Source organism: Lolium rigidum, chromosome 2, assembly GCF_022539505.1.
Source record: "Lolium rigidum isolate FL_2022 chromosome 2, APGP_CSIRO_Lrig_0.1, whole genome shotgun sequence".
Classification (NCBI taxonomy): domain Eukaryota; kingdom Viridiplantae; phylum Streptophyta; class Magnoliopsida; order Poales; family Poaceae; genus Lolium; species Lolium rigidum.
Window position 1 is genome coordinate 68,130,844 of NC_061509.1, and position 26,341 is coordinate 68,157,184.

Consider the following 26,341-nt stretch of genomic DNA (forward strand, 5'->3'; position numbering starts at 1 on the left):
GCCTTCTTCTTCTTCTTCTTCTTCTTCTTCTTCTTCTTCGTCCTCACGTCGTCCGCGTCTACCTCCACGAGATCATCGTCACCGGCACCCTCGTCGTCCTCTTCGTCGCCGCCCTCTTCGTCCTCATCGTCGTCCTCCTCGTCGTCCTCCACCCCCTCCTCTTCCTCGTCGTCCTCCTCCTCAACCCCGTCGTCCTCCTCAAGCACCGGCGCCGTCGTATTCGAGCGGACCCTCGCGGCCGGTGAAAGGGTCGCCGTCCGGACCGGGTCCTGGCTCGCGCTGCTCGTACGCCGGGGAGTAGAGGTTGTTGGGGCTGAAGCCGCCGTGCGGCGGCCGCATCCCGGTAGTGCGGCGACAAGTTAGGCGTCACGCACCCGGGAGTGGCGGAGGGGCCGTCGTTGTAGAAGGCGGCTTGCGACGGAGAGATCACTCCGGAACGTACACCGGCATGGACGTACTCCATGGGCTCGCGTTGGTGGCGGCGATACACCCGGCCATTACGTGCCGGTGGCGCGGCGCACCGCCCGAGCCTTCTTCTCCAGCCTCCACCGCCCTCCGTCCTTTCCGCTCCGCCGTCGATAGCTTCCGGCGCAGTGCAATCTTGTCGCCATTGATCTTCGGTCATTCCTTCAGGCTTCTTCTTCGCAGCCGGCGCCTTTCCGCGGCTTCGCGAACGGCGCTTTCGCCCCTATCGTCGCATTGCCCGGCGGCTTCTTGGCCGCTTTCTTCGCCATCTTTTTGGGGGCTGTCGGCGGCGCCATGGAATGGGGAGAGGGTAGCGGCGGCGGGTGCACGCGCGGGAGGGAGAAAGAAATCGGCGGGATAGGAGAGGAGAAATGAATCGGCGGCAGGATATGTTTTGGGAGGCCTCGTGCGCGGCGGTATAGGCGCGATTTGGCGGGAGCGGCGGGATTTGGCGGGAGTGTGAGACGAATTTTCCCCGTGCCGCCGACGCGTCGGGCCCGCGTCGGTTGGCCTCGCTCGTTGTGTCCGGCGTCCCCGGAGCGTCCCCTGTGGGACGGGGACGGGCTCGGGGCGCCGGACACCGTATCGGAGCGCGCCGGACAAAAATGGGCTTTGGGGGACGCGGCTGGAACGCTTTTTTTGTCCGGCACGCCCCAAATCGCTTTGGGGGACGGTTTGGGGGACGCGGCTGGAGATGCTCTTATGTGTCGTGTTTGATAAAGTATCGTAATTGTACAATCGCTGGATAGTGTAAACGAGTACATAAATAGATGCCAAAAATTTATCTAAATTCGGATGTATCTATACACTAAATCGTGGCTAGATACATTCAAATTTAGATAAATTTTTGGCATCTATTTATAGACAGAAGTAGTACTAATTCTTTTAACATTGGCTCCCGGGTTCATATGATCCCGTTATCTGGATCACAAAAATCTTGAAAATTGCTGAGGCGGTGAGAAAAGGCTGTCTTACGAGCAGCAATAAATATGGAATACATTGTTGGATGCCTGTACGGTTGTACAGGTGGCCCAGGTTGCTGGTCACGGCGGTGACAGTGAGCCAGTGAGGAGACCGGCCAAGGACAGACGCAAAACCTGTACCCGTGGAACAGGATTGCGGAATAATGCTAGACCAGTGGTACATGAACTCTGGAAGAAATCTGTACAATGGAATTCCACCCGTGCGTTGGACGAATCTAGAAGAACATCGGCTCTCCCCAAAAAAAATTGTGTACTCCGGCGACTGAGAAAGCTTGGGGTGGGGAACCGAGCGTCAATGAACTTCCCTCTCGATCCAGTGAGCAAAACTGCCCCTTAAAATAGATTTTTTAAGGCACTATTAAAAATGCCTTTCAAAATAGATATTTTGAGGCACTTAAAAAACTTCCTTACATTATAATTTGAGGCACTACTTGGGAAATGCCTCTAATCAGTTTTGTTGGCACTTTTCAAAATGCCTCAAAAAATAATTTTAGGCACTTCTTAAAAATGCCTCAAAAAATAATTATATTTTACAAATGCCTCTAAATACAATTGAATGCAATTTCAAAGATGGCTTTTAAAACAATTGAAAGACCGGAATACATTAATTCAGAGTCTGTTACATTGTTCATGCGACACATCTTTAAATATCAAAGACAACGTGGATAGTAGCATTTCAAGAGTGAATAGTCAGACATTAGCCTGTCCGTAAATATGGACATGGGGCAAAACACATACGCATAATCAAAAGCAATCTGTTTCTTGACCATGTAACTCAAAGCAAAGCGCATCATCAAATAATTTAAATCATTCGGTTGTAACAGATTGATCAATGGATTATCTAACATCATGAGGTCAGTAGATGGATGGTAGTCCCACAAATGGAAGAGCAAAAGAAATCGTACATAAACAGTACGACCATCACCGATTGCTAGCAAAATAAGTGCAAATAACTGAGTCTATAGACCAGCCCTCATTATTACGAAAGGCCTTAGTAGAGGGTAGGACGTTTGAAAGAATTTAAAATACCACCAGCAAGATCAATTACAGGCAAGCCTGAAGACTATCCTAATCCTGCTCCGACTCTGAGTTGAGATCATGAAATTAAACTTGTGTTCCAAAAACATGAATCAAAGAAAATAGAACACTTCAGCATAAAAGCAAAATTGTTTATCTGAAGGCCAATAATTTGGAAGGTTGGAACTTTTTTGTCTCTCATTCTGTTCGAACCACACCAGTGATCATGGTCCAACATTGAACAATTTGAAATTGCAGCCAAAAAGATTGCAGCGAAGTCATCATACACATATTTCTTATTGCTTCATGTTGGACAAATCAAATATTAGATATATCAGAATTAAGGGGAAAATAATAGTGTATACCACCCAAAAAATAAGCATTGCTAACATGCCAAAGGAATAAATCCTCACCACATACAGTCCACTAATCGATATTTACATGTATATGCATTATCTTGCCTCATTGGTGTGTGGGAGCTCATGCATGCTCTTATAGTCAGGACATGGGTTCAATAGCACTGTTATCTGTGAGGATTAAGTTACCCTTTGTAAGGAATAAGGGTACCATACTACCACTTGCATGCACGCCAACCAATCTGAATTTAAGAAAAATTACGCACCAGAGGTGATGATGTGAACTTCATAGAGGAATGGAAGGCTGAGTAGACAGACCTAGTAAAACTAAAGGCCCTTTTTGAGTGCAAATTTTGTGGCATCACCTGGTTCGGAATTTCATTGAAAAGGTAGTTCCTTGCCTAGTTTCTGCCACTTGTGCTCAGCAGATTCAGAGGCGAGCTTCTGGCAGAACATTCAGACTGAGATGGAGCCATGGTCAAGCTTTAGCAGCACAATAGAGAAGGACTGTAAGGATTTCTGGCGTTGACATCTGGCATACACATTTCAATCTCAATGCTTCTGGTTGACATATAAACTATTTTTTTTTAACAATTCAAGCCTTTTATAACTTTGATCTGAATTTCATCACGCCAAGAATGCTAACAATCTTCAAATGAAGAGTTCCATACAATAACTGTGTAAGTCATCTCTAGGTAATAAAGATTCACCTGTTCCCTAAAAAAAGGTGATCTATGTTGGGGTAATTATCCTCTGACAACATTGTGAAAACAAAGCACCAACATCATGAGGCCTGAAGAAATAAACATGGAATCATGAATCTCACATACTATGACTAATTTTCCAAATCATGTAATAGGCGTTGAAGCAACAATTATAGTTTGCATTTTTCTGAATTATAATGGTAAAGGCGTACATTAAAGAAGGAAGAGAACAAAACATCGCATTTTCAGATTTATTATGATCATAAAATTAGAAAATATTATGTATTAATTTATGTAGTTTCATGTAGGGAATATACAGCTAAACATGCCATTTAGTATAAACTGTGGCAGGTAGCAACCATCAATTTTATCTTGAATCACACCCCCTTTTCTTCGGCAATGCTTTCCTAGATGGAGAGCCCCTGTGCTTGTTTACTTCAGTACTGCTAGTGTCACCCTACAACAGACGAAACCATTAGTTGGCTATCAAAACGGTACTGCCATGTCGGGTTCATTTCATTTACCAAACAAAGTAGGTGGTCAGCTCTCACATTGTCAACAAAATCTACCTTCTTCCAGAGCATTATTAATGCATCTTTTAGAGGTAGAGACCACTCATCATCAACCCACTCAACAAAAATGCATTCTGAAGGATTAGAACAAAAGGCACTACCGTTTTCTTCACTACAATCTACACTCGAAGAAATAAGACATAGCTTAGAGCTTATGCAGTAAAAACTTTATTCAGTTCCTTCCTGAGGGTTTTGGAATAAAAAGCATTGTCATTTTTTCGCTACCACCTACAATCTAGAAATAAAGCATTGTTTAGAACTTAGTGCAATCTTCCTTGTGAAGTGCTTCTTTCAGAGCTTGAGACCACTCGTCATCAACCCATTCAACAAAAAGTGCATTCTGAAGGATTAGAACAAACAACACTATCATTTTCATTTACAATCTCAGAAATAAGACATCATTTAGAGCTTATAGAGTGCAAATAACATTCAGTTCCTTCCTACAGGTTCAGAATAAAAAGTATTATCATTTTTTCACTTCCATCTACAATTGATAAAAAAAAGAATCGTTTAGAACTCACTTCAACCTTCTGTTATTTTCACGAACACAGTTTCTTGATGGCATTCCCTAATGCGCTGCAGCAAGTCATCGCCGGACTCGTTGGGTGTCCTGCATTTAGTGACGCTCTCATTATGAATAAAATGCACAAAGTGACACCCTTGTGCAATTATCGGAGCTGCAAGATGAGGTTGTGCCCATTGTACTTACTGTGTGTAGGCTCAAATGGGTGCCCCTGTAATACCGCCCCTCGAGGAGGAGGAGGAGGAGGAGGAGGCCTCCTGCTGCCGGAGGAGGAACGCCGTGTCGAAGTGCCGATGCAGCTGGGGATCTCCGCCTCGTGCCCAAGCCAACCCATGCCCTCCCCATCGCCGCCCCTTACTCCAAGTGAGGGAGACAACCGGAGCCCTAGCACCACCACGTCGGCACTCGGCAGCAACCCACGTCCATGGAGTTGCCAGGCAGAGCTGTGCGGATTTTGGATACCGGTTTTAAAAAAATCTCAGAGGGGACTGGGATTTCCGGTAACCACGGGTACCGGAGATAACCGGTCAAATACCAGACGAGATTCTCAAACAAAATTTAAATTTCAAACTGGAAAATATTTAAATATTTTGAAAATAAGGTTTGGAGGAGAAGGAAGTGAAAGATTCGAACAAATGAATTGGGGTATGGTGTTATAGTGGAGAGGGAACACATACGGTTTAGGTTGGACAAACCAATCGGTCTAAATTCAAACCAAATTCAAATAGAATGAGATTTTTTTACCGATAAATTCATTTACCGGAGGGAGATGAGAATTACCGGTAACCACGATACTTCATCCGGTAACCAAATCCCTTGGTCCATCTCAATGACCCAAGCTAGCTGAATAACATCGGAGGAGCTGCTCATGAGCACGGCCGGAGCCTGTGGACCGACGCCGGTTGGGGTTGGAGCCCTTCCGTGCGTTCGCCGCTCCGCTCACAGCCCTTTTGAGATGCAACTGCTGCGGCCGGGCTTTCACTATTGGCCGACGACAGGCTTTTTCAACCCCTCGCTGCCGCCAGAGTAGTCCCTCAATGGCAGGCGGCGGCGGGGGAGTCTCCTCCTGACTCCTGTCGTTTTTTTCCCTTGTGTGAGCATTCCGCTCTGATGGATTTCCTGGGACCCTAGGAAGGCCATAGATGTGGACAAGAAGAATTGAAGAAGCTTTTGGTACGAGGAGAGGCGCCATGGCAACCCACAAGCACTCAACTTGTTCTAAACAAGTGTGGACTAAATACCAGACAACACAATAAAAAATTACACTCGATCCATACGGGCCCCAACACTGTCTCAACAAGAGTATAAAATTTAAAACTGCAAAAGAGAGCAGCATCAGCTTAACACCCGATACACAAGCATAGATAGTAGTTTGGGCACTTCACAAAACATGACTTATGGACACTTGACTTAACATGACTCCTAAACAGTTGGGACACTTGACCTAACATGACTTGTTAATTGATACATAAACAGCCTTGACATCTTCAACATACTAAATGGAAACGCCAAACATATGCAGTCAAACTAGCTATTCAGTTGTCATCATACTTCAGTTCAGACTTCGTTGCCGCGAGGGACCAGCCAACAATGAGCATCACCGTGCAGAAGCCAAGGTTGCAAGTACCTGTACTTGTGACAGAATCTTTGGGCTTGAATTCAATACAATCCTCTGCAAGGATACCTGTCTCCGAGTAGGCTTCTACAGAAACCGTTAGTATTCCCGCACGTCGCACACAAACAACACCCCTTTGAAGGGTAATGTGACCATCTGGATCCACATGCATTGGTCCATCTCCAGAATCAAGCAGCACAAAATCTTCATCTATGCCAGCAGTACGGGAAACCACACGACCTCCACAATCATCAGGCCATGACCCTTCAATAACATCAGCAGAGATGATAGTTGCTGCAACCGTGCTACCAAGTAGAGCAGAGGTGATCTCCAGTGTGCAAAAATTACCCTCCCAGCGACGACAGGCAAGATGACCGGACTGTCCAAAACCATGATCATATTCAAAACATCGAGCCATGAATGTTTCATCTTCAGATTCTGTCTTCCCCTTCACTTTTAGTTGAATTTCAAAGTCAACAGGGTCGATCAACGCAATCGGGCGACATGGGCCAGTCAATTGCAAGAATGGATCCTGCAAGTATCGTTGGTAACAAATCAGTGGACTGCATCCAAATAGTAATTGAACACCCTAAATTGGGTTTCCCTTTATGCTTAGACAATGTGACCACCACCAGGGCAGCTTGGCCTGTGGCTACAAATACAGGTCAAGTCTGGATGAGGGATATGACCTCAGTACAGAAAAGATACACAGGTGCAGAGGATGGCAGTAGATTAAGTTATGTCAGTACCAACATCAAGAGAATTAAGAAGAAGAAGAAGAAAATACCTGAGGAGTGAAAATTTGGGGGTCATCCCTTGTGCGGCTGAACAGAAGGTTGCGATTGTGATCCATGGTGTCTCGAGCAGCAATAAAGCCGTATACCTCCACCGGCCACCTGATTCTCCAAAGTTCATTCTCCATGACTTTGATGGAGAATATCTGCAAGCAACTGTGGAGGCTAGCATGTGCTGGGATGGATCCATATGTATAAAGTATGGGAGTTGAAAACGCTGCAACCAAACAAAGTGAAATATACAACTGATTAGCTCTTGTCATGTGTCTCTTAATTCAGGCTAGAAATCTAAAACTGACCAAAAAGAGCTCTTTCTAGTTACTCCCTCTGTTCCTCAAAAGAAGGCATATAAATTTAGTCAAAAGTCAACACATAGTAAGTTTGACCAATCATATATACAAAGATATGAACATTTAGAATCCCAAATCAATTTCGATTAATCCACCATAGAATATATTTTCATACTATATTTATTAAATTTTGTGGAAGTTCATATTTTTGTCCGTAAGATTGGTCAAATTTACACTATGTTTTCTTTTGACTAAAAATTACTACTATGTCTTGTTTAGAGGAGCGGAGGTACTACCTCTGTTCCAAAATATAAGTTAGCCTACCAAAACGTCTTATATTCTGGTTAGTAGTATTTACTAAGTAGAAAGCAAAAAATCAAGGTTCACATGAGCAAGCTACTACAAGGAACAATTAATCTGCTTCAGACATAATAATAGAGTAAGAAGAAAAGAAGAGCATGAATTAGATAAGTAGGTTACTGTAGTCTTTGAAGGAACCCGACGAGCTGCCCCAGAAATGTTCCCAGAAGCGACGGTATTTAACCATGTCTTCTTCCTCGTCCGCCAACATCTCGCTGTATGATATGCCTAATCCAACTTGCTTGGGAGTAAAGATTGTGTTGTTATTTGCTCCTTTCTCGATCTCATCATGCATTGGTTTCTGTGTTTCCGTACCATCAAGCAGTTTCTCTGAGAATGAATCAGCTAGTTCTTCCACCATTTGTGCTGATGGCGGCTGAGCAGCACCTCCGACATGTTGCTCAGACCTGGAGGGGGGACAAGCTCGTAAGAGTAAGATAATTTATCTTTAAAAAATCCATATTATTCTGAACGATGATTGTGCTATAACCAAGTTGGTAGAGGTCTGAGATCTGAGATCTAACTTGAACCATTATTATTCTACACCTACTTACAAGACTTAGTGCTCTCCCAGCATTAATCCACCAATTTATGTACAAGATATTAGTCAGTATACCATGTTGATTCCCCTCCCCACCTCCCCCAGGCAACCCCCCACCTCCTACAGGAACTAGCAATCTTAGTACCAATAAGGCAATAACTACACAGAAATAGTTGGATCTCTTTTGCCAATATATTGACACTTACTCCACATTTAGTATACAGAGTAAGCCTAAGACTAATGTTACTGGTGACCATATTGTGGGGAAAATGCTTTAGGAATGGCGTGCCTGGAATTCTAACGGTGTGGTCCCCATCCTTAACCTTTAGACAAATAACCTTGTGCCTTTGGATGGGAGCAGGGCCGGGCCGGCAAAATTTGAGGCCCTGTGCGAAATTTTAAATGGGGCCCTACCTCACTAGAAAAAATATGAGCGATGAACAACTATAATTTATAATGCCTTAGGTGGTATTTTTAACTAAGAATATTCGAAATTCGTGGTAAAATCGGCTTAAAATTAATTTCAAGAGGAAACAAATTGTATGGTTTAACAAACCGATCGGCCGGCGGTCCAACCGAAAAACATACATATAGTAGTAATGGTTTTAATACATTTAAACTATTCAGGTTTTAAAACTAGGATTTTTTTTTCAAAACCTCGAAGGCTTAGATGCAAATTTATCCCAATACGTACATGTACATATATAAGCAAAAAAAACCATTATAAAAACTATCTCTATGAGAGGAATACACTAACACTATATCAAACATATCTCACAATTTATAAATTAAAATTTTGGGGATATTATCATTTAGCTTATTTTTTTCATAGCACCTACATGCAAAACAGCTTAGCCATCAGTCGGAATAGCGAAAAAGGTAAAACTAGCTAGATGCAACTACAGGCACCTTCAGTTTACCAAGTTATACAGTATAAACGCTTGCCGACGAGTACCACTTGCGCTGAAGCATTTTACCGATTAATACCTGAAGTATTGTATATACAATGTAAAACCAGAAAAATTGGGCCCCCAAAAACTTGGGGCCCTGTGCAGCCGCACGGGCCGCACTCCTATGGGCCCGGGCCTGGATGGGAGTATGGGCATCATTCATGGGATGGACCATGGAATGGCTTGGTGGAAATTAGGAATGTTGAATCCAATTTCAGTGTAGTTGGTTAACAGGAGAATTGAGTCATAGCTCAGTGACAAGGCTTGCGAGTGCGCAGCCAGCCCACCCAGGTTCGAATCCCCATCCCACAATAATTTCGATGGGCGGACTTTAAACCGGATTATCATTCTAGCGCCCATCCGCGGGGAGTGTCCCATCCTACCTAACAACGTATAGCCAAGGGATGGATCATTCCCCGTTGGTCAACGTGTAGTTGGTTAATACCTAGTCACATTCCCCATGGCATATGCATACTGTCGAAAAAATATATATATCTTTGAGGCTCGGCTAGCATGCGTCGAGATTGAGCTAATTCTCAAGCCGAGAAATAAGCCTGTAAGCTGTGGTGGTATTCGCGCTTGTCATACAAAAAAAAAAACCATTTTTTGTTTACCCTAAAAAAAACTTGCTTTTTAGCAGTGTTTCTACATCCGCGCAGAGGGAATAGAAAGCACAAGGCGAAGGGGGGGAGGCGGGGGGATCTCACCCAGTTTCACGGGAAGAAGACGGAAGAGAGCTGGCCTTGCGTCGCGCTAGAGGACGTTGTCGGCGATTGCGGCCTGGGACTCCCGGTGGCGGGCGTACTCGAGATTTTTGACATGTTCCTGGATCCATTCTCGGCGAAAATACCCACGAAGCGGGAGTAGAACTCCAAATCGGGATCACGGGGTCGACCGTCCACCGTGCGGGTGGAGGCCATTGGGGATTTTCTGGCTGTTTACGTTCTGTTCCTCTCTCCGCACCCCCAGCGGCGGTTCGGGATTTGTACATCTGGGCATGGGCAGCCCGGCCCGGCCCGAAAATCCCGGGCCGGGTCGGGCTTGCACTTCGGGCCGGGTTGGGCCTGAAATCTGAGCCCGAACGTCGGGCGGGTCAGGCTCGGGCCTTCATTTTCGTGCAATTTAGCCTGGTCGGGCCGGGCTTCTCGGACCAGGCCGGGTTTTTTGGTCGTTCGGGCTGGGTTCGGGCTTAAATTACAGGCCCGACGGTCGGGCTGGGCCGGGCTCGGGTCTGACTTTTTACCCGCGGGCTTTTTTAAGCCCAGCCCGAAGCCCGGCCTGGCCCGAACTTTGCCCAGGTGTAGTTTGTGGCTGTGGGTGGGCTTCTACAACTATTCATTTTACCCCTCTAGAAACTGAGGTTTCATATATCGGAGCCCTTCGTTCGCGCGACCGATTGATTTCGGACCAAAATCGTCGCTTACCGGCTGTGGCGAACCCAGGAATTTATCAAAGCTTAGGCGTGCTGTAAAGTAACTGTATTTTTCTTAGACAAATATAGACATCTTCTGGATTTTATTGCGGACGGGGGCGAGGAGGCTCGCCGCTGTGTTGTTAGTGGAGGAGGCTAATAATATGCTTACAATGGGAAGGCTTCAGCTGCTGCGATGGTGAGATTCTTCTTATTCTCTGATGACCGTTGAGATAAGGATTGAGGACGTGGGTAGGTGTGGGAGGGATCGCAGAAGATGGAGAAGGTTTAGAGGGAGAGGGAGGGGTGATAGGCTGGCGGAGGTGGCGACTCGGGTGGGATAGGGAGGCAAGGGGGGCGGATCTACCTGTGCGATGATGAAGAAGGGGAACTAAAGGAGGGGTAGCGGCTTTATTCATGTCGTGACACGAGGTGTCGGGGTCTCGACCCATGCTTGGGCAATGTTCACGCGAGCAGCTCGAACTTGCGGGGAGGAGCTCGGATTAGGATGGAGTTAGTATTTTTAAAATTTGTACTCTACCATTTTTACCGGGTGAATATTTTTTTAAAATTTGAACATTTTTTACCCGAAGAACAATTTTTAATTTGAATTTTTTTTACCAAGCGAACATGTTTTAAATTTGAATCTTTCTTTAAACATGATCAATTTTTAAACTATTTTTTAGATCATGTACATTTTTAAAAGATGAAACTTTTTTACTAGTGAACAATTTTTTAATATGAGCTTCTTTAAAACCATGAGCATTTTTTTCAAATATGAGCCTTTTTTAGTCTGTGAACAATTTTCAGAGAATGCACAATATAACTTAAAATTGGTTTTCACGTATTCCGAAAATGCCAGTAGTAGAAAAAAATAGGAAAACAAAATTGTGATTTTTTTTTAAGAAACAAAAGGAAAAGAACGGGGCTGCCTGTTTGGATCGGCATGGGTTGTGGTTGGGCGTGGCCGCGTTGCCACGAGAAGAACGGGGCGATGCCGACAAGATAATGTTCTTTCTAAAGTTGGCTACCATTATAAAAGTTGCCTATGGATGCACGAATTAGCCTAATATTCTTCTAGTGTTGCCTCCCACTGCACCAGATTTGCCTACCGCTAGATTGAAGTTGCCTATCAATGCGTTGAAGTTCGCAAATGATGAACCGAAGTTTCCCACAGTTGAACCGAAGTTGCCTACGGCTGCACTGAAGTTTCCTAATATTATACTGGTGTTACCTACCACTACACGGGTGTTGCCTACCGTTGCACCAAAGTTGCCTACCGCTGGAACAATGTTTCCTACCAATGCACTTTCGTTGACTACCACTACACCGAAGTTGTCCCGCATAGCTCCGAAGTTGCTTGTGAAAAAAATTTCTCGAAACATATCAATAGCGATTTAGTTTTATAGAACTCAAACTGAAAAACCTAGGGGTGAAATTATACCTTTTCCCACTTGCGCACCAAACTAGTGTCCCACATAGCTTTTAAATTGCATACCGTTGTTGCGAAGTTGCCCACTGACTGTTGTTAATCCAATTTCCCCCCCTTGCACGCAAAAGTTTTCTTAGTTGCACATCAAAATTGCTCCGTCAGATATTAAAGTTGCTTGTTAAAAAAAATTCATCGAAACCTATGCAACTGTGATATAGTTTTAAAGGTCTCGTCACAAGGATTTCAAAAATAAAAACATATCATAATTTGGATGCACGGTTTAAAACTTACAGGTTTTTGAAAAGAAAAGTTTGGGGCGCACGCGCGTTGTCTGGATGCTCCCTACATCTAAACCTACGACAAAAATTGTGGAAGGAAAGGGGCAATACTATAACCCGTTTCAAGCATCTTCTAAGATTTACTACCTTCATAGACTTCCCTTATGGAAGTTCCATTGCTACTCAAGTAATCTCCTCGCCAGCACACCAGCATCATACCCCACCCTAAGTCCATTGCTCGCGCTGACTCGCTCCATCCTTAATGACGCCTTCTCCACTGCCGCTCCCTGGGTAGCAACGGTGGCCGAGCGGAGAGGGAGAGAGGCATGACGCGTTATTTCGGCGAAACGAGAGGAAGTTAGTGGAAAGGAAGGGATAGAGTTAGAGAGAGAGAGAGAGAAGGGATCCGCACAAATAAGGTCCACCATGATGAAGAGTTGAAGACGACTCCACTTTGACCGCGCCATGGTCGCCCGGTCAAGAGCCGGTTCACATACAATTAGGTGGGTTTATGATGGGAGACTAATTTGGATAAGATGAAAACAAAAACTTATTGAAGGAAAATATAATAATAATATTATACCAAAGGGATAACCGGAAAAATGGACTTACTTATGCTGAGGGCAAGCCAGATACTCCATGCTACTTGCTTCAGTTTCGCCGGAAACCAAAGTTTCAAACTCTTGTTTGTTTTTCCGCGAGAGCTAAACCAAAAGACGGTATATCCGAGCAGGGCAGGGGTGGGCCGGGTACATTATATACATCGATATGTTGATGTTTCCGGCTCGGTGTCGCAATCACCAAACTAACTCGGTCTATATTTCGTACGGTACGTAGCTACCTAGGTGTTGTAATCGGCTCGGGATCCTTCCCCGTGAACATATTTATAGCTGATCAAATTATGGCACTTATTAGCAATCGGGCACTGTAGATGTGTGTTTTCCCTCGATACAGCTATTGACACGTACCTGGCGGTATAGTACATGCACCAATTTTGGTTTTTTTTTCTTGGCTGGCCTCGCTGCGGGGTTACCGGCTGCTCCGCGTTTCATGCCCTTAGACATCCCAGCCGTTCGACGCCTCCGGACGAAATTCCAGATCGAACAAACGCCGGATTGGATGTAAAAAGGGCGTGGGGGGCAACATTTTCCCAACCGCACCCCCGGCTTTCGCCCATTAGCAACGGTAGATTCAAAATATTGTCTTCCCGCTACACAAAAGAATCGCCAATGTTCGGCGATCGGATCAGCCACATTCCGGCGATCTAAACTAGACGACTACAGGCTCATCGGCGGTCCCGTCCTGAGCAACGGCGTCTGGCGCGGCATCGGCGTCTGGCGTGGCGTCTGGCGTAGCATCGGCGTCTGCAGTTGTCGAAGCGGCGGGAGTAGACGTCGAAGCGGAGGACGAAGGAGCCGACGGTGGCCGGAGGATGTCTTGGTGATGGGCGTCGTACCAAGCCCTCGTCTCCTCGTCCATGTTGGCGTCGTTGCCGCCGATCAGGAACGTCAGGTCAATGTTCCTCTTCTTCGCCGTCGTTGTTTCCTTGAGCAAGGCAATCCGGACGCCCTGGTTGGCGAGCATCGCCTTCCACCGCACGTCGTACTTGTCGTCCCTCCCGGCGGCGTGCGCCCTCGCGTCGGCCCGCACTCTGTCGAAGGACGCCCGCAACCTGTCGGCTGGATGGCCGGCATTCTTCTGCTCTTTGAGCTTCTTCTGGCCGAGCTCGGGACGGCCCGCCGACGCGGCAGGGGATGGAGCGTCGGGGTTGTACTGCTCGCCCTTGTTGTTGGCGAGATTCTTGCGCACCGCCTTCCACTTGTCGCACTTCGAGATGCGGGCGAACACGTTGAGGTACTTGAACATATGGCCACTGTTGTCTGCCGCGTACAAGTCGAGCGCCCGCCGCATCTGCAAAAACATGCCGGCGATTAGGCGATGTAGGGTTGACGGAGGAACCACGGCGAGTGAGTATACCTTTGCTTCAAAGTCCTCACCTCTCACGGCATGTTTGTCGATCTCCTCCTGTACACCGTGCCACTTGCTGCATGCCGCCTGGACGATCCCCCAATGGGTGCCCATTGCCTTCTCGCCGCGATCCATCACCGTCGTGTTGAAGTACGGGTCGACGAGTTTGCGCTCGTCGAACGCCACCTTGACCCGCTGCCAGTACATGTCGTAGCTCTGATTCGCGCCGGTGATGCCGTTCATAGACACCGTCATCCAAGCTTCGGCGAGGCACTCCTCTTCTTTGCCTGTCCATTTGATCTGCGGCTCGACTGGCGGCGAGTTCTTCCTTCTCTTCTTCTTCCCCTTGGACGGCGCCTCCGGGGCTTTGGGCGCTTCCTCTTCGTCGACGTCCAGGTCGACGTATGCCTCCTCATCTTCTCCGTCGACGTATTGGGTACCGTCGTTCTCATCAGCGTGGTGATCGCCCTGGTCGAGGTTGGAGTTGAAGCCGCCCCGCGACGACTTCCACCGCCCTTGCCTCCTCTTGTGTGAAGCTCGGGCTCGCTGATAACCCACAAGTATAGGGGATCGCAACAGTCTTCGAGGGAAGTAAAACCCAAATTTATTGATTCGACACAAGGGGAGGTAAAGAATACTTATAAGCCTTAACAACTGAGTTGTCAATTCAGCTGCACCTAGAAAAGCACTAGTAACAAGGGTGATGTGAAAGCAGCAGTGATATGAGAGCAATAGTAACAGTAACACAGCAGCAATAATAGTAACACAAAGGCAATGGCACCAGAAAATAGTTGATACTACTTCCAATGTCATATAGAATGAGTATATGATGATGAGAGATGGACCGGGGTTCCCAGCTATCTTCACTAGTGGTAACTCTCCAATAACAAGTGTTGGGTGAACAAATTACAGTTGGGAAATTGATAGGATTGAAATAGCATTAAGACAACATCAAGATTATTAATCATGTAGGCATGTTTTTCATATATAGTCATACGTGCTCGCAATGAGAAACTTGCATAACATATTTTGTCCTACCAAACTGGTAGCGTACCGGGCCTCAAGGGAATCTATTGGTAATTAAGGTACTCCTTTTAATAGAGCACCGGAGCAAAGCATTAACACTTGGTGAAAACATGTGATCCTCATACCTAAGCCTTCCCCTTTAGTTATCCCAGTTGCTATCACTCTGGGGCCTCGGGTTCCGGACATAGACATGTGCAAACAACTTGTAGATACAATCTAAGCAATAAGTATAGAGCTTAAATCTAAGATCATGCCACTCGTGCACTAGTGACAAGCATTAAACACAACAAGATTGCAACAACAATAACTTCACAAACTTATATAGATAGACTGATCATAATGTAACAATTCATCGGATCCCAACAAACACAACACTCGATTACATCGTATGAATCTCAATCATGTAAGGCAACTCATGAGATCATTGTATTGAAGTACATGGGAGAGAGAGTACCAACTAGCTACTCCTAGAACCCGTAGTCCATGGGGGAACTACTCACGGAGCATGATGGAGGCGGTGGCGTCGATGGAGATGGCTTTGATACGTCTCCGACGTATCGATAATTTCTTATGTTCTATGCCATATTATTGATGATACCTACATGTTTTATGCACACTTTATGTCATATTCGTGCATTTTCTGGAACTAACCTATTAACAAGATGCCGAAGTGCCAGCTCTCGTTTTCTCGCTGTTTTTGGTTTCGTAAATCCTAGTAACGAAATATTCTCGGAATTGGACGAAACGAAGACCCAGGGGCCTATTTTTCCACGGAGCTTCCGTAAGACCGAAGAACATACGAAGTGGGGCCACGAGGTGGCGACACCACATGGCGGCGCGGCCCAGGGGGCCCGCGCCGCCCTATGGTGTGGGCCCCTCGTCCGGCCCCCGACTCGCCCTTCCGCCTACTTAAAGCCTCCGTCGCGAAACCCCCGATGCGAAAAACCACGATACGGAAAACCTCACCGAGACGCCGCCGCCGCCGATCCCATCTCGGGGATTCTCGGAGATCTCCTCCGGCACCCTCGCCGGAGAGGGGATTCATCTCCCGGAGGACTCTACACCGCCATGGTCGCCTCCGGAGTGATGAGTGAGTAGTTCACCCCCGGACTATGGGTCCATAGCAGTAGCTAGATGGTTGTCTTCTCCTCATTGTGCTTCATTGTTGGATCTTGTGAGCTGCCTAACATGATCAAGATCATCTATCCGTAATACTCTATGTTGTGTTTGTCGGGATCCGATGGATAGAGAATACCATGTCATGTTAATTATCAAGTTATTACATATGTGTTGTTTATGATCTTGCATGCTCTCCGTTACTAGTAGAGGCTCGGCCAAGTTTTTGCTTTTAACTCCAAGAGGGAGTATTTATGCTCGATAGTGGGTTCATGCCTCGCATTGACACCGGGACAAGTGACGTAAAGTTCTAAGGTTGTGTTGTGCCGTTGCCACTAGGGATAAAACATTGGCGCTATGTCCGAGGATGTAGTTGTTGATTACATTACGCACCATACTTAATGCAATTGTCTCGTTGCTTAGCAACTTAATACCGGAGGGGGTTCGGATGATAACCTCGAAGGTGGACTTTTTAGGCATAGATGCAGCTTGGATGGCGGTCTATGTACTTTGTCGTAATGCCCAATTAAATCTCACTATACTTATCATGTCATGTATGTGCATTGTTATGCCCTCTCTATTTGTCAATTGCCCGACCGTAATTTGTTCACCCAACATGCTTTTATCTTATGGGAGAGACACCTCTAGTGAACCGTGGACCCCGGTCCATTCTTTTAATACCGAAATACAAATCTGCCGCAATACTTGTTTTACTCGTTTTCTCTCGCAAACAATCATCTTCCACACAATACGGTTAATCCTTTGTTACAGCAAGCCGGTGAGATTGACAACCTCACCGTTTCGTTGGGGCAAAGTACTTTGGTTGTGTTGTGCAGGTTCCACGTTGGCGCCGGAATCTCCGGTGTTGCGCCGCACTACATCCCGCCGCCATCAACCTTCAACGTGCTTCTTGACTCCTACCGGTTCGATTAAACCTTGGTTTCTTATCGAGGGAAACTTGCCGCCGTGCGCATCACACCTTCCTCTTGGGGTTCCCAACGGACGTGTCAACTACACGCATCAAGCAAATTTCCGGCGCCGTTGCCGGGGAGATCAAGACACGCCGCAAGGGGAGTCTCCACTTCTCAATCTCTTTACTTTGTTTTTGTCTTGCTTTATTTTATTTACTACTTTGTTTGCTGCACTTATATCAAAACACAAAAAAATTAGTTGCTAGCTTTACTTTATTTACTGTCTTGTTTGCTATATCAAAAACACAAAAAAATTAGTTTACTTGCATTTACTTTATCTAGTTTGCTTTATTTACTATTGCTAAAATGGCCAACCCTGAAAATACTAAGTTGTGTGACTTCACTAGCACAAATAATAATGATTTCTTATGCACACCTATTGCTCCACCTGCTACTACAGCAGAATTCTTTGAAATTAAACCTCGCTTTACTTAATCTTGTTATGCGAGAGCAATTTTCTCGGTGTTAGTTCCGATGATGCCGCTGCCCATCTCAATAATTTTGTTGAACTATGTGAAATGCAAAAATATAAAGATGTAGATGGTGACATTATAAAATTAAAATTGTTTCCTTTCTCATTAAGAGGAAGAGCTAAAGATTGGTTGCTATCTCTCGCCTAAGAATAGTATTGATTCCTGGACTAAATGCAAGGATGCTTTTATTGGTAGATATTATCCCCCTGCTAAAATTATATCTTTGAGGAGTAGCATAATGAATTTTAAACAATTGGATAATGAACATGTTGCTCAAGCTTGGGAAAGAATGAAATCTCTGGTTAAAAATTGCCCAACCCATGGACTGACTACTTGGATGATCATCCAAACCTTCTATGCTAAATTTTTCTTCGCGGAATTTATTGGATTCAGCTGCTGGAGGTACCTTTATGTCCATCACTCTTGGTGAAGCAACAAAGCTTCTTGATAATATGATGGTTAATTACTCTGAATGGCACACGGAAAGAGCTCCACAAGGTAAGAAGGTAAATTCTGTTGAAGAATCCTCTTCCTTGAATGATAAGGTTGATGCTATTATGTCTATGCTTGCGAATGATAGGACTAATGTTGATCCTAATAATGTTCCATTAGCTTCATTGGTTGCCCAAGAAGAACATGTTGATGTAAACTTCATTAAAAATAATAATTTCAACAACAATGCTTATCTGAACAATTCTAGTAATAACTATAGGCCATATCCTTATAATAATGGTAACGGTTATGCTAATTCTTATGGGAATTCTTACAACAATAATAGGAATACACCCCCTGGACTTGAAGCCATGCTTAAAGAATTTATTAGTACACAAACCGCCTTTAACAAATCTGTTGAGGAAAAGCTCAATAAAATTGATATTCTTGTTTCTAGAGTTGATAGTCTTGCCTCCGATGTTGATCTTTTGAAATCGAAAGTTATGCCTAATAGGGATATTGAAAATAAAATTGTTACTACAGCAAATGCCATCCAAGTTAGAATTAATGAGAATATAAGATTAATGGCTGAACTCGCGTGCTAGGTGGGATAGAGAAGAAAATGAAAAACTAGCTAAAAAGGAAAATGTAGCTAAAGTTTGGACTATTACCACCACTAGCAATGCTAATGATTCATATGTTGCTGCACCTCCTACTATCAATGGTAAAATAATTGGTGTTGGCAATGCTTCTACTCCTAGTGCAAAGCGCGCAAAATTACCTCGAAACCGCTAAAACCGTCGAAACCGCTTGTGATAAAACCGCTGAAATTTTTTCCAACCTTGGGGATGATAATCCCATTGCTTTAGATTGTAATGATTTAGATTTTGATGATTGCCACATCTCTGAAGTTATAAAGTTCTTGCAAAAACTTGCTAAGAGTCCCAATGCTAGCGCTATAAATTTGGCTTTCACAAAACATATTACAAATGCTCTCATAAAAGCTAGAGAAGAGAAACTAAAACTTGAAACTTCTATTCCTAGAAAGCTAGAGGATGGTTGGGAGCCCATCATTAAAATGAGAGTCAAAGATTTTGATTGTAATGCTTTATGTGATCTTGGTGCAAGTATTTCTGTTATGCCTAAAAAAGTCTATGATATGCTTGACTTGCCACCATTGAAAAATTGTTATTTGGATGTTAATCTCGCCGATAATGCTAAAAAGAAACCTTTGGGGAAAGTTGATAATGTTCATATTATGGTTAACAATAACCTTGTCCCCGTTGATTTTGTTGTCTTGGATATTGAATGCAATGCATCTTGCCCCATTATATTGGGAAGACCTTTTCTTCGAACCGTTGGTGCTACTATTGATATGAAGGAAGGTAATATTAAATATCAATTTCCTCTCAAGAAAGGTATGGAACACTTCCCTAGAAAGAGAATGAAGTTACCTTATGATTCTATCATTAGAACAAATTATGATGTTGATGCTTCATCTCTCGATGTTACTTGAGATACACTTTCCGCGCCTAGCCGAAAGGCGTTAAAGAAAAGCGCTTATGGGAGACAACCCATGTTTTTACTCCAGTATTTTTGTTTTATATTTGTGTCTTGGAAGTTGTTTACTACTGTAGCAACCTCTCCTTATCTTAGTTTTATGTTTTGTTGTGCCAAGTAAAGTCTTTGATAGAAAAGTAAGTACTAGATTTGGATTATCTGCGCAGTTCCAGCATTTCTTTGCTGTCACGAATCTGGGTCTATCTCCCTGTAGGTAGCTCAGAAAATTAAGCCAATTTACGAGCATGATCCTCAGATATGTACGCAACTTTCATTCAATTTGAGCATTTTCGTTTGAGCAAGTCTGGTGGCCTAATAAAATCCATCTTTACGGACTGTTCTGTTTTGACAGATTCTGTCTTTTATTTCGCATTGCCTCTTTTGCTATGTTGGATGAATTTCTTTGATCCATTAATGTCCAGTAGCTTTATGCAATGTCCAGAAGTGTTAAGAATGATTGTGTCACCTCTGAACATGTGAATTTTTATTATGCACTAACCCTCTAATGAGTTGTTTCGAGTTTGGTGTGGAGGAAGTTTTCAAGGATCAAGAGAGGAGTATGATGCAATATGATCAAGGAGAGTGAAAGCTCTAAGCTTGGGGATGCCCCGGTGGTTCACCCCTGCATATTTTAAGAAGACTCAAGCGTTTAAGCTTGGGGATGCCCAAGGCATCCCCTTCTTCATCGACAACATTATCAGTGTTCCTCCCCCGAAACTATATTTTTATTCCGTCACATCTTATGTACTTTGCTTGGAGCGTCGGTTTGTTTTTGTTTTTTGTTTTGTTTGAATAAAATGGATCCTAGCATTCACTTTATGGGAGAGAGACACGCTCCGCTGTAGCATATGGACAAATATGTCCTTAGGCTCTACTCATAGTATTCATGGCGAAGTTTCTTCTTCGTTAAATTGTTATATGGTTGGAATTGGAAAATGCTACATGTAGTAACTCTAAAATGTCTTGGATAATTTGATACTTGGCAATTGTTGTGCTCATGTTTAAGCTCTTGCATCATATACTTTGCACCCATTAATGAAGAAATACTTAGAGCTTGCTAATTTGGTTTGCATATTTGGTTTCTCTAGAGTCTAGATAACATCTAGTATTGAGTTTTGAACAACAAGGAAGACGGTATGGAGTCTTATAATGTTTACCATATGTCTTTTATGTGAGTTTTGCTGTACCGTTCATCCTTGTGTTTGTTTCAAATAACCTTGCTAGCCTAAACCTTGTATCGAGAGGGAATACTTCTCATGCATCCAAAATACTTGAGCCAACCACTATGCCATTTGTGTCCACCATACCTACCTACTACATGGTATTTATCCGCCATTCCAAAGTAAATTGCTTGAGTGCTACCTTTAAAATTCCATCATTCACCTTTGCAATATATAGCTCATGGGACAAATAGCTTAAAAACTATTGTGGTATTGAATATGTACTTATGCACTTTATCTCTTATTAAGTTGCTTGTTGTGCGATAACCATGCTTCTGGGGACGCCATCAACTATTCTTTGTTGAATATCATGTGAGTTGCTATGCATGTCCGTCTTGTCTGAAGTAAGAGAGATCTACCACCTTCATGGTTGGAGCATGCATATTGTTAGAGAAGAACTTTGGGCCGCTAACTAAAGCCATGATTCATGGTGGAAGTTTCAGTCTTGGACATATATCCTCAATCTCATATGAGAATAATAATTGTTGCCACATGCTTATGCATTAAAGAGGAGTCCATTATCTCGTTGTCCATGTTGTCCCGTATGGATGTCTAAGTTGAGAATAATCAAAAGCGAGAAATCCAAAATGCGAGCTTTCTCCTTAGACCTTTGTACAAAGCGGCATGGAGGTACCCCATTGTGACACTTGGTCAAAACATGTGCATTGCAAAGATCCGGTAGTCCAAGTTAATTAGGACAAGGTGCGGGCACTATTAGTATACTATGCATGAGACTTGCAACTTGTAAGATATAATGTACATAACTCATATGCTTTATTACTACCGTTGACAAAATTGTTTCATGTTTTCAAAATAAAAGCTCTAGCACAAATATAGCAATCGATGCTTTCCTCTTTGAAGGACCATTCTCTTTACTTTTATGTTGAGTCAGCTCACCTATCTCTCTCCACCTCAAGAAGCAAACACTTGTGTGAACCGTGCATTGATTCCTACATACTTGCATATTGTACTTGTTATATTACTCTATGTTGACAATTATCCATGAGATATACATGTTACAAGTTGAAAGCAACCGCTGAAACTTAATCTTCCTTTGTGTTGCTTCAATGCCTTTACTTTGATTTATTGCTTTATGAGTTAACTCTTATGCAAGACTTATTAATACTTGTCTTGAAGTACTATTCATGAAAAGTCTTTGCTTTATGATTCACTTGTTTACTCATGTCATTACCATTGTTTTGATCGCTGCATCCACTACATATGTTTACAAATAGTATGATCAAGGTTATGATGGCATATCACTTCGTAAATTATCTTTGTTATCGTTTTACCTCGCTCGGGACGAGCAGTAACTAAGCTTGGGGATGCTTGATACGTCTCCGACGTATCGATAATTTCTTATGTTCTATGCCATATTATTGATGATACCTACATGTTTTATGCACACTTTATGTCATATTCGTGCATTTTCTCGGAACTAACCTATTAACAAGATGCCGAAGTGCCGCTCTCGTTTTCTCGCTGTTTTTGGTTTCGTAAATCCTAGTAACGAAATATTCTCGAATTGGACGAAACGAAGACCCGTGGGCCTATTTTTCCACGGAGCTTCCGTAAGACCGAAGAACATACGAAGTGGGGCCACGAGGTGGCGACACCACATGGCGGCGCGGCCGAGGGGGCCCGCGCCGCCCTATGGTGTGGGCCCCTCGTCCGGCCCCCGACTCGCCCTTCCGCCTACTTAAAGCCTCCGTCGCGAAACCCCCGATGCGAAAAACCACGATACGGAAAACCTCATCGAGACGCCGCCGCCGCCGATCCCATCTCGGGGGATTCTCGGAGATCTCCTCCCGCACCCTCGCCGGAGAGGGGATTCATCTCCCGGAGGACTCTACACCGCCATGGTCGCCTCCGGAGTGATGAGTGAGTAGTTCACCCCCGGACTATGGGTCCATAGCAGTAGCTAGATGGTTGTCTTCTCCTCATTGTGCTTCATTGTTGGATCTTGTGAGCTGCCTAACATGATCAAGATCATCTATCCGTAATACTCTATGTTGTGTTTGTCGGGATCCGATGGATAGAGAATACCATGTCATGTTAATTATCAAGTTATTACATATGTGTTGTTTATGATCTTGCATGCTCTCCGTTACTAGTAGAGGCTCGGCCAAGTTTTTGCTTTTAACTCCAAGAGGGAGTATTTATGCTCGATAGTGGGTTCATGCCTCGCATTGACACCGGGACAAGGATGTAAAGTTCTAAGGTTGTGTTGTGTCGTTGCCACTAGGGATAAAACATTGGCGCTATGTCCGAGGATGTAGTTGTTGATTACATTACGCACCATACTTAATGCAATTGTCCGTTGCTTAGCAACTTAATACCGGAGGGGGTTCGGATGATAACCTCGAAGGTGGACTTTTTAGGCATAGATGCAGCTGGATGGCGGTCTATGTACTTTGTCGTAATGCCCAATTAAATCTCACTATACTTATCATGTCATGTATGTGCATTGTTATGCCCTCTCTATTTGTCAATTGCCCGACCGTAATTTGTTCACCCAACATGCTTTTATCTTATGGGAGAGACACCTCTAGTGAACTCGTGGACCCCGGTCCATTCTTTTAATACCGAAATACAAATCTGTCGCAATACTTGTTTTACCGTTTTCTCTGCAAACAATCATCTTCCACACAATACGGTTAATCCTTTGTTACAGCAAGCCTGGTGAGATTGACAACCTCACCGTTTCGTTGGGGCAAAGTACTTTGGTTGTGTTGTGCAGGTTCCACGTTGGCGCCGGAATCTCCGGTGTTGCGCCGCACTACATCCCGCCGCCATCAACCTTCAACGTGCTTCTTGACTCCTACCGGTTCGATTAAACCTTGGTTTCTTACCGAGGGAAACTTGCCGCTGTGCGCATCACACCTTCCTCTTGGGGTTCCCAACGGACGTGTCAACTACACGCATCGAAGCTTCCGGGCACTTCCCCGTCCCGCGGCGTGCCGGAACGCAGATTCCGTCCCCCGAATTGGAGTTTCGCGATGGCGGCGGTGCCCCTGGAGTCTTTCTGGAGTTTCGTCAATTGGTGTAGGGTTTTCACGTCACGAGGGATAATATAGGCGAAGAGGCGGCGCGAGGGGGTGCCTGGGGGGCCCACACCATAGGCTGGCGCCCCCCCTCTAGGTCGCGCCGCCCTGTGGTCTGGGGGCCCCGGGCCTCCTCTCCGCTCTCCTTCGGTGTTCTGGTCCGTCTCGGTGAAATAAGATGTTTGGCTTTTGTTTCGTCGAATTCCGAGAATATTGCCCGAACAGCCTTTCTGGAACCAAAAACAGCAGAAAATAGGAACTGGCACTTCGGCATCTTGTTAATAGGTTAGTTCCGGAAAATGCATGAAGTCATTATAAAGTGTGAGCAAAACATGTAGGTATTGTCATAAAACTAGCATGGAACATTAGAAATTATAGATACGTTGGAGACGTATCAAGCATCCCCAAGCTTAGTTCCTACTCGCCCTCGAGTAGGTAAACGATAAAAAGAATAATTTCTATAGTGACATGCTACTTACATAACCTTGATCATACTATTGTAAAGCATATGAGATGAATGAGGTGACTCAAGGCAACGATCTATAGTTTGCTAACAAATAGATAACATATAGCAAAACTTTTCATGAATAGTACTTTCAAGACAAGCATCAAAAAGTCTTGCATAAGAGTTAACTCATAAAGCAATAAATTCAAAGTAAAAGGCATTGAAGCAACACAAAGGATGATTAAGTTTCAGCAATTGCTTTCAACTTTCAACATACATATCTCATGGATAATTGTCAACACAAAGTAAAATAATAAGTGCAATAAGAAAGTATGTAAGAATCAATGCACGCTTGACACAAGTGTTTGCTTCTAAGATGGAAGGAAGTAGGTAAACCGACTCAACATAAAGTAAAAGAAAGGCCCTTCGCAGAGCGAAGCATGGATTAAATCATGTGCTAGAGCTTTTAAGTTTCGAAATCATATAGAGAGCATAAAAAGTAAAGTTTTGAGAGGTGTTTGTTGTTGTCAACGAATGGTAGTGGGCACTCTAACCCCCTCATCAAACAGTACCTTCAAAGAGCGGCTCCCATGAAGGACGTTATCTCTACCAAAGAAGGTAGATCATCCCTCTTCTCTTTTGTTTACACATGTATTTTAGTTTTATTTATGGATGACACTCCTCCCAACCTTTTGCTTTCACAAGCCATGGCTAACCGAATCCTCGGGTGCCTTCCAACATTCACATACCATGAAGGAGTGTCTATTTGCAAAATTAAGTTGCTTACTGATGAATCAGGGCAAAACATGTGAAGATAATTATTAATGAAAGTTAATTAATTGGGGCTGGGAACCCCATTGCCAGCTCTTTTTGCAAAATTATTGGATAAGAGGATGAAGCCACTAGTCCATTGGTGAAAGCTGCCCAACAAGATCGAAAGATAAAACACCACATACTTCCTCATGAGCTATAAAACATTGACACAAATAAGAGATAATAAAGTTTTGAATTGTTTAAAGGCAGCACATGAAGTATTTACTTGGAATGGCGTAGAAAATACCACATAGTAGGTAGCTATGGTGGACAGAAATGGCATAGATTTTGGCTCAAGGTTTTGGATGCACGAGAAGCATTCCTCTCGATACAAGGCTTTGGTTAGCAAGGTTGTTTGAAGCAAAGACAAGTATGAACCGGTACAACAGAAACTTACATAAGAACATATTGCAAGCATTATAAAACTCTACACTGTCTTCCTTGTTGCTCAAACACTTTTACCAGAAAATATCTAGACCTTAGAGAGACCAATCATGCAAACCAATCTCAACAAGCTCTACGGTAGTTCTCCACTAATAGGTTTAAACTACATGGTGCAAGAGCTTAATCATGATCTACTTGAGAGCTCAAAACAATTGCCAAGTATCAAATTATCCAAGACAATATGAGGCATTTTCTGTTTCCAACCAAATAACAATAAGTGCAATAGCTTCCAACTTTTGTCATGAACATTAAAAGTAAAACAAAGAACACTAGTGTTCATATGAAAAAGCGGAGCGTGTCTCTCTCCCACACAAGGATTGCTAGGATCCGATCTTATTCAAACACAAACAAAAATAAAAACACATACGTACGCTCCAAGTAAAGAACATAAGATGTGACCGAATAAAAATATAGTTTCACTAGAGGTGACTCCGATAAGTTGTTGATGAAGAAGGGGATGCCTTGGGCATCCCCAAGCTTAGACGCTTGAGTCTTCTTGAAATATGCAGGGATGATCCACGGGGCATTGAAAGGACAC

The 26,341-nt window shown here is 44.0% G+C and overlaps 1 protein-coding gene across 1 annotated transcript; it reads right to left on the minus strand.

Moving 5' to 3' along the window:
• Nucleotides 1-5,873: 5,873 nt before the first annotated feature.
• Nucleotides 5,874-10,107, minus strand: LOC124691884. The gene is made up of 4 exons (XM_047225165.1): nucleotides 9,878-10,107; nucleotides 7,800-8,086; nucleotides 7,023-7,246; nucleotides 5,874-6,767 (listed from the first exon to the last, which is right to left on the minus strand). The coding sequence occupies exons 1-4, from the start codon at nucleotides 10,003-10,005 to the stop codon at nucleotides 6,156-6,158; spliced, it is 1,251 nt and encodes a 416-aa protein (XP_047081121.1). The 5' UTR covers nucleotides 10,006-10,107; the 3' UTR covers nucleotides 5,874-6,155.
• Between the last annotated feature and the right edge of the window lie 16,234 nt (nucleotides 10,108-26,341).

Coding starts and splice junctions, on each gene's coding strand:
- LOC124691884 (XM_047225165.1), bottom strand. CDS start 10,005: ATGGATCCAGGAACATGTCAAAAATCTCGAGTACGCCCGCCACCGGGA. Junction 8,087..9,877: donor TCTTCTTCCCGTGAAACTGG/GTGAGATCCCCC, acceptor TCCCCCCTCCAG/GTCTGAGCAACATGTCGGAG. Junction 7,247..7,799: donor GGGTTCCTTCAAAGACTACA/GTAACCTACTTA, acceptor GTTTGGTTGCAG/CGTTTTCAACTCCCATACTT.